Genomic DNA, 8,781 nt, shown 5'->3' on the forward strand with positions numbered 1-8,781 from the left:
TCATTGATATTTTATTCAATAATATGACCAGTATATATACAGGAGATGTCATCGATATACATGGAAAATTGGCTACTAATTTGTGAGCTATACAAAGGATAACTATCACATAATAATACACAGCTATACAATCAAATATATCCTATAAATAGATGATTTGGTTAGTTAGGATTGAGTTGACTTATAATTATAATCTGATATTCGATATATGAAATGCTATAGCCCAATCACAGTATATGCAATGCTTACCATAAGTGTCAACTACAACTAATTAAATTAAAGATATGGTTAATAGATATTTTCTTTTATCTCCGACCTAAAAGTATACTTCAAATGAAATAAAAACCTCACAAGTGGTTTATGGTGATTAACATATAAATATACAGCTATTGATATCATGTGTAGGATATATTTGATCAACTTTTGTAAAATAACTTACAAAGGCACGAGCAGCTTCACCTTCACCACTTCCATTTGAATAACATTCCTTAAACATATCCACCCTAGTTGGTTCTCTTCCCAAACTCACCTACAATGAGTAAAACCGAGGTAACTATTAACGATGTATATTCAAAAGCTATACTATCTAAATAATTCCCCATGATATATTACCTTCAATTCTTCACGAATTATTGCAAAACTTTTTTTTCCTGTCAATTGTGACAACTTCTTTTTAGCCCTATTGGCTTTGTTTTTTTCGGTCATCTTCTGAATAAGAAAAGAGTGGTCAGTATTCCAGGGGATCAAATCATGATGAAGTAACTGATGTTAGCCCTATTAGTTTTATTCTTTCTTCATCAAGGATCTCTCATTGAGTGCTACATATGCTATGTTACGTTTGGTGGTCCAGGCCCAAGTACAATGGCTACTAGTTACAAGAGGCAAACATGTAAAATATAGCTAAGAAAAGTCAAAGATTTGGTATACGTCAACTAACCATTGAACATCTATCTTATTCTTATTGTTTAGCCATGAGCGTTAGTCTATCTACATGAAAGTGTAAGAATATATCATACCATCACATTATCTCTAGTCCAATATTCAAGAAATCTTCTCTAGTGTCTTTTGGTTAGTTCTAGAGGTGGTGACTTTAATTGAGCCTCCATTGGTTTAGACTGGTAAAAGAAACATTCCTTAACTCTCGCCCTCCAATTTTTCATCTTGCGTCCATATGATTGGAGTATCCAAGAATCAGCAGTTGGTGGAATATCAAACTTTGTCTACAAATTATAAAAAGAAAAAACATATATATCACATGAGAATAAGAAAATGGGTAAATTTACTACTGTTTGCACCAATTGGTTGTCCATGTTCATTAACAACAATAGGAATTCGAATAGATGACTTTTGTTTCCAAATTTTCCGCATAAGAGTCGGTCCTCTCGGTCTATCAACTTGATTATCTATAAAATATGTGCACTTGATTTACAACTGATATACTAAACAAGAAACAATATAAATCAAATAAACAAACCAAATTAGAAAAGGAAAAAATAACCTGATTCATCTCTCAAAGTCATTGTATCATTCACACATAAACCTTCTTCAGTTTGTTGTAGTTCAGTTTGTTGTAGTTCAGTTTGTTGACGATGCTCTTCAAGATCTTCAAAATAGCTTGTGTAATCATCGTGTTCTTCGGTTGGTCATTGTGCTTCATCATCGGGCTCCGTATCTTCATCTCTGAGACCCGTACCTATACCTTCTTCATGGCTGACACTAACTCGTTGAACTTTACTATTATTTACCCTCGGCCTCGTATCAATTACATAGCCCTTTTGCAGCTTGGATTATGAGGATAATTCTTTGGAGACATGAGAATTAACACTAACTCATTTTCTCATGGTATTGGGTGCAACGAATCGTCATTTGTTATTACTTTTATTATTGGTTGTTTAACTCGTAGCAGTAGCCACAACCTGTTGAGAGGATCTAAGGGAAGTATTTTTGATTCCTTCAATTGCCATAATCTACAAGAATGTAAAGAACAATAATGAGCAATTATATCAATTAACTCAACAGAGTTATAAACAATTTTATATAGTGAGTAGTTAGGAACAATTAAATTTACAGAATCGTTAATAACATACAAGAAAATCAAATACGAATAATCCATTTTCGTGAAAAAGAGAGATATCTGTGTTCTTGTGAAAAAAGATATACCAGTGAGTTCTTTGAATTGGTGAAAAAAGAGATACTCGAGTTGTTCAGAAACCTTTTAACTAACCCCAATTTGATTTGGCGCGCACACTAGTTTTAATCCATCCATACCAAAACAATCTAAATTACATTTTTTACCCTGGTAAATAGTATATTGACTTCATTGTAGTTTAAGGGTAAAATAGGAAGTTTATATTATTATAGAGTGGATGGATCAAATGCTAATGTGGAAAGATCACCTCCCAAATTTTGGAGGTGATATTTGAATTTACTCAAAATTTTGGAGGTGATATTTGAATTTACCCAAATTTTGTGAATGAAAAAAATTGGATCAGGTTCAAAATTTGGGTCCGAAATCTGTAATATTTGGCGGTATCTTTTGAGAGGGTAAGTTTTGGTGAAAATTAATTGAGAATAACTTCTCTATCTAGCTTATTACTGGTAATTAATTTATAAACTTTATAGAAAATATGTACACAAAATTAATTTATTTAGTCATAAAATGTATTTTTTTTAAAATAATTGATCGTAATTTAACATCGTTTATCACTTGTGTTAATCTATTTAACGTACGTACTGTGAATTAAACCCTAAACCCTAAACCCTAAACCCTAAACACTTGACCCTAAACCCTAAACCCTAAACACTAAACCCTATACCCTAAACACTAAACCCTATACCCTAAACCCTTATCCCTACACCCTTAAGCATAAACATTAAATCATAAACACTTAACCCTTAACCCCAAACGGTAAACCCTAAACCCTAAACGATAAACCCTAAACCCTAAACATTAAATCATAAACACTTAACCCTAAACCCTAAACCATAAACGATAAAACCTAAACCCTAAACATTAAATCATAAACACTTAACTCTAAACCATAAACCCTAAACCTTAACATTAAATCATAAACACTTAATCCTAAACCCTAAACCCTAAACTATAAATCCTAAACCTTAAACACTATACTCTAAACACTAAACCCTATACCCTAAACCCTAAACCCTACACCCTTAACCATAAACATTAAATCATAAACACTTAACCCTGAACCCTTAACCCTAAACGGTAAACCTTAAACCCTAAACCCTAAACGATAAACCCTAAACCCTAAACACTAAACCCTATACCCTAAACACTAAACCTTATACTCTAAATCCTAAACCCTACACCCTTAACCATAAACATTAAATCATAAACACTTAACCCTAAACCCTAAACGGTAAACCCTAAACCCTAAACCCTAAACCCTAAACGATAAATCCTAAACCCTAAACATTAAATCATAAACACTTAATACTAAACCCTAAACCCTAAACATTAAATCATAAACACTTAATCACAACAACAACAATACCCAATCCCACAAATGTAGGGTATGGGAAAGGTAGGGTGTAGACAATCATTCCTCGTACCCTAGATCACATATACACAAACACATACACACACACACAACACTTAATCTTAAACCCTAAACGATAAACCCTAAACCCTAAACACTAAACCCTATACCCTAAACACTAAACCCTAAACCCTACACCCTTAACCATAACATTAAATCATAAACACTTAACCCTGAACCCTAAACCCTAAACTATAAACCCTAAACCCTAAACCCTTACCCGATAACCTAAACCCTACCCGATACCCTAAACCATAAACCCTTACCCGATGCCCTAAACCTTAAACCATATACCCTGAACATTATACCATATGCATGAACCCTAAACATTAAACCCTAAACCCTAAACCCTAAACATATGCATTATTATTATTATTATTATTATTATTATTATTATTATTATTATTATTATTATTATTATTATTATTATTATTATTATTATTATTATTATTATTATTATTATTATTATTATTATTATTATTATTATTATTATTATTATTAATTTATACTAACATCGTACGCATCTAATTGCAATCATCATCAATTATTGAAGATGTGTTTGCAGACATAAGTTAATTGCAATCATCGATTATTAATCAGTTAATACGTAATCGAAGATATAAGTTGCAATCATCGAAAAATTGGGTCAGCTTGTTTCATACGCTTTGTCCATACCCCTTAATTCTGAATCTTTGATTTTGAACCAGGTTAATTTCTTTTGTTTCATACACTTTGTCAATACCCCTTAATTCTTACAATCTTTAATTTTGAACCACGTTAATTTATGTCCAATAAAATGTGTTTGTAGAATACAGGTCTCTGATGGACTCGACTTGGATGTCCTTATGTAGATCTTCCCCTGCATATGAAAAAGGACTTGACAAATTTATAGAACGTATTTTCTCTAAAAAGGGAAAAGATGGTCATATATATTGTCTGTGCATATATTGCGGTAATCACAAACGGGTTGATCGGGTCCAGGCTAAAACACATTTGCTATGTGACGGGTTTTTTGAAGGTTATAAAATTCTAACTGTGTTTTTTGAACCAGATGATAAACTAATGTGGGATGCTGAAGATGATATGCAAGGAATGGCCCAATCCGTCTTTCATATTTTTGAAGATGAAGATGATGATATCGGACAAACTGAAAATCAAACTGTACCAAACTTAAATGCTGAAAAGTTTTATAAAGTATTGGAAGATGAAAATAAAGAATTATATCCCGGCTGTAAGTTCTCTGTTCTTTCGTTCATTGTTAGACTCTTCCATTCAAAGTGTGTTGGAAAATGTAATGAAAAAGGATTCAGCATGATTCTTGACACAATTAGGGAAGCCTTCCCTCATGCTTCCATACCGAATTCATTGTATGAATTAAGGAAGGTAATAAGAGATTTGGGTCTTGGTTATGAGAAAATTGATGCTTGTCTGAATGATTGTATGTTGTACTGGAAAAAAAACAAGGAAAAAATTAAGTGTGACGTATGTCAGACCTCAAGATATAAACAAATTAATAATGATTCTGAAGGTGAGTCAACCACACAAGCTGATAATGATGGTGATTATGAAGGTAAGAAGGTTAGAGCAAAAGTGTTGCGTTATTTTCCACTCATACCACGCTTGCAAAGATTGTTTATGTCGCCTAAAATGGCCGAGTCGATGAGATGGCATTTAGAGAGTCGTACGAAAGATGGTATATTAAGACATCCCACAGATTCACCAGCCTGGAAAACATTCAATTATTAGAATAGTGAATTTGCTAAAGAACCTCGTAATGTGAGGCTTGGTTTGACGGGTGATGGGTTTAACCCTTTTGGAAATATGAGTGTTTCACATAGTACATGGCATGTTGTTTTGATGCCATATAATCTGCCTCCATGGTTGTGCATGAAAAATCCTTTTTTATTCCTAACTTTACTTATCCCCCGTCCATCTGCTCCAGGTAATAATATAGACATCTATATGCAACCTCTAGTTGATGAGTTGAAAGAGTTATGGGATACTGGAGTTAATACTTATGACACATCAAATAAGAGTAACTTCACACTGCATAATGGTTTGATATGGACGGTAACTGACTTTCCTCCTTATGCGAATTTATCGGGTTGGAGCACTAAAGGTAAATTAGCTTTTCCTTCATGCCTTAAGCTAACCAGGTCAATACGGTTATCAAACTCCCACAAAGATATCTTCATGGCACATCATCGCTGGTTGGAATTGTTGCATGCTTTCCGTATGGATAAAGATTCTTTTGATGGAACAGAAGAACATGAAGGGCGACCGCGTTGCTTAACAGGGGAACAAGTGCTTGCGAAGCTGAAAGGTTTTGAAATAAAATTTGGAAAACTTGTGAAGGATAACCCATCCTTACCATATAACTGGAAGAAGAGAAGTATTTTTTTGAGTTACCATACTGGAAAAATAATGTAATACGTCATAATATTGACGTAATTCATACTGAAAAGAATGTATGTGACAGTCTCATTGGAACGTTAATGAATATAGATGGAAAGACCAAGGATCATTTAAAAGGAAGTCGTGATTTGGAAGAAATGGGTATTAGACATGAACTTCATCCACAACCTTTATCAAATGGCAAAGTGTATTTGCCTCCTGCATGTTTCTTAATGGATAAAAAAGAGAAAGAAACATTTTATGATGTGCTTAAAAGTGTGAAAGTACCGAATGGTTATGCAGCTAATATTTCTAGGTGCATTCAGGGAAAACCTCCAAAAATTACAAGCCTAAAAAGTCACGATAATCATATTTTGATGCAGCAGTTGCTTCCTGTGGCCATAAGAAATATTTTACCTAAGCATGTGCGTTCTATTATCATGAAGTTATGTCGGTACTACAGACAATTATGCTCAAAAGTTCTTAAACCTACTGATTTATTTAAGATGGAAAAAGATATTGGAAAAATACTTTGTGATTTAGAAAGGATTTTTCCACCATCATTTTTTGACGTCATGATTCATCTATCAGTTCATCTAGCTTTAGAGACTAGATTAGGGGGGCCTGTTCATTACCGTTGGATTAATCCAATCGAGAGGTGACCATTTATTCTGTAGTAAATTATACTCGTTTGAATACAACTTTTTATGAATCTGATAATAATATTTTTTGACCACTCAGGTATTTAGGCACATTAAAATCTTATGTACGAAACAAGAGTAAACCGGAGGGTTCAATTGAAGAAGGATATTTAGCGGAAGAGTGTTTGTCATTTTGTTCTCTGTATTTAGCCAGTGATGTCGAGACCATACATAATAAGACTAGCCGAAATCATGATGATGGTGGTGATGAGACTGTTTTACCAATATTTTGTATGGCTGGTAGACCAATTGGTGCAAAAACGTAGTAAAACTCGGCTATGACACTTTGGCTATTGCACACTCACATGTGTTGTTCAATTGTAGTGAAATAGATTTCTTACTAACGTAAGTTACGTTATTTAAATTTACTATGTTATGAGATTATTTTTTATATGACATTGTGTAATTTTGATGATAATGTACATTATTCTCTTTTTGTTACTTTGATTGCAGAGAGCATCTAAATATTCTTAGTCATCACAATCAGAATAAATGTAAGCGTGACATTCAACGTTTACATAGTCAGGAGTTTGAGGAGTGTCTGTCTGATTACGTAAGTTATTTTTGATAGTTTTATTACAATAACGTAGTGATGATATAACTGAGCGAAACTTATTATAAGCAAATTGCCTCAATTCAGGTTGATGAGGACATGGCTAGTTGTGGGGATAACAGAATCACAAGTGCTATAAAGACATTGGCAATCGGTCCAAATGAGGTTGTAAAGAAATATAAGGGATATATCATAAATGGTTTCCGATTTCACATTAAAGATGTAAAGAAGAATAGGAAAACACAAAATAGCAGAGTTATACTTCAGGCTCTAACAAGTAGCTTCTTGAGTGCTAGAGATAACGATCCTATTGTGGGAGATGTAACTTAATACAGTGTTTTAAATGATATAATCGAGTTGCAGTATGGTGAAGACAAGAAAGTAGTTTTGTTCCATTGTGATTGGATATCAAGTGGTTCCAGGATAAAAGTTGATGAGAATGAGTTTACGACACTCAATTTTCGAGGTCTGAAGCAAACTAAAGAGCCTTATATCCTAGCTTCGCAAGCACAACAAGTATTCTATGTTACAGATCCTGCTCGTAAAGATTGGAAAGTTGTGATCAAGACAACACCTAGAGATAATTTTGACATGGATGAACAAATTTGTATCGATGATGTAGAAACACATTTGCATAGTGACACACCGATGGGTCCTCAACTTGTAGAAAATGAGACTATTTACATGGTTAGAGACGATTTGAATGGGGATATTGTTGACGATGATACTTTAGTTGCTGCTACAGATAAAAATCAAATTGATGATCATGATGCTTCCTGATGAAATACTAAGGATATTTTGCAAAATAGTGTGTGTCATTTAGTTCTTTAGTATTTATCAAAAATATCCCAAAACTATAGTTTTTAAAGATGATGACGGATTTATGTTTCTTATGGTTAGTGTTGTACTAGTAACTTGTACTTAATTTATTTTTGTTCATGTAATTTCTATATCCAACATATAAAAAAAAATACCATAGTACAAAAAGGAAATGTTTTGCTTGTAACTAACTTTATTGGTAACAGTAAGGTACATGCATCCCTATTACGTAGGTACTTAATGGAGTGTGTGCTGTGATGCACTTGTAAGTCCCACTTTTTATTTAGTTTTGATTTATTTTTTGTAGAGTAAAATAGGATATACTATCAAGTAATATTAGTAAGTAATTAGTAAGTAATTTGGATTTTGATTGACGTAAGTTATCACCAAAAATCAACTTTACAAACCATAAGGTGGGATAGCTGTTGTATTTTCCCATCATTTTCTTCTAAAAGAAACTTCAAAGTACACATACACCTTTTTTAAACACAAAACTAAAAAATTTTCATCTTTTTTAGTACTTTTTAAACAAAAGACATAAATGGATGTTATGCATATCGCAAAAAACAAAAAATCGATGTTAACGTTCGTCAACCGAACATTCTAGATCTTCCACAAGATACGCTTGTGGAAATCTTATCTAGAGTAGGTCAGGATTCATCGGACAGCTTATTTTTATGCAAGTTGGTTTGCAAAGCCTTTAAGAAGCATTCGGAGGATCCTTCGGTTTTTAAAAGGATTTCCTTTGATA

At 33.1% G+C, this 8,781-nt stretch overlaps 2 protein-coding genes across 2 annotated transcripts; both read left to right on the forward strand.

Annotated features, from left to right (window-relative positions):
- Positions 1–4,385: 4,385 nt before the first annotated feature.
- Positions 4,386–5,309, forward strand: LOC139890845 (uncharacterized). Its single transcript, XM_071873775.1, has one exon. It carries the CDS (start codon positions 4,386–4,388, stop codon positions 5,307–5,309), a length of 924 nt encoding a protein of 307 aa, XP_071729876.1.
- Positions 5,310–5,384: 75 nt separating this feature from the next.
- On the forward strand, positions 5,385–7,991 carry LOC139890854 (uncharacterized). The gene is made up of 6 exons (XM_071873787.1): positions 5,385–5,955; positions 6,069–6,615; positions 6,699–6,920; positions 7,112–7,211; positions 7,299–7,532; positions 7,575–7,991. Exons 1-6 carry the CDS (start codon positions 5,385–5,387, stop codon positions 7,989–7,991), a joined length of 2,091 nt encoding a protein of 696 aa, XP_071729888.1.
- Positions 7,992–8,781: the final 790 nt, after the last annotated feature.

Source organism: Rutidosis leptorrhynchoides, chromosome 1, assembly GCF_046630445.1.
Source record: "Rutidosis leptorrhynchoides isolate AG116_Rl617_1_P2 chromosome 1, CSIRO_AGI_Rlap_v1, whole genome shotgun sequence".
Taxonomy (NCBI): Eukaryota; Viridiplantae; Streptophyta; class Magnoliopsida; order Asterales; family Asteraceae; genus Rutidosis; species Rutidosis leptorrhynchoides.

Excerpts from the sequence above, each read along its gene's own strand:
- LOC139890845 (XM_071873775.1), top strand. The coding sequence starts at position 4,386 with ATGGACTCGACTTGGATGTCCTTATGTAGATCTTCCCCTGCATATGAA.
- LOC139890854 (XM_071873787.1), top strand. The coding sequence starts at position 5,385 with ATGAGTGTTTCACATAGTACATGGCATGTTGTTTTGATGCCATATAAT. Across the intron at positions 5,956-6,068 it reads ATATAACTGGAAGAAGAGAA|ATGGAAAGACCAAGGATCAT; the intron begins GTATTTTTTTGA and ends TAATGAATATAG. Across the intron at positions 7,212-7,298 it reads AGGAGTGTCTGTCTGATTAC|GTTGATGAGGACATGGCTAG; the intron begins GTAAGTTATTTT and ends GCCTCAATTCAG.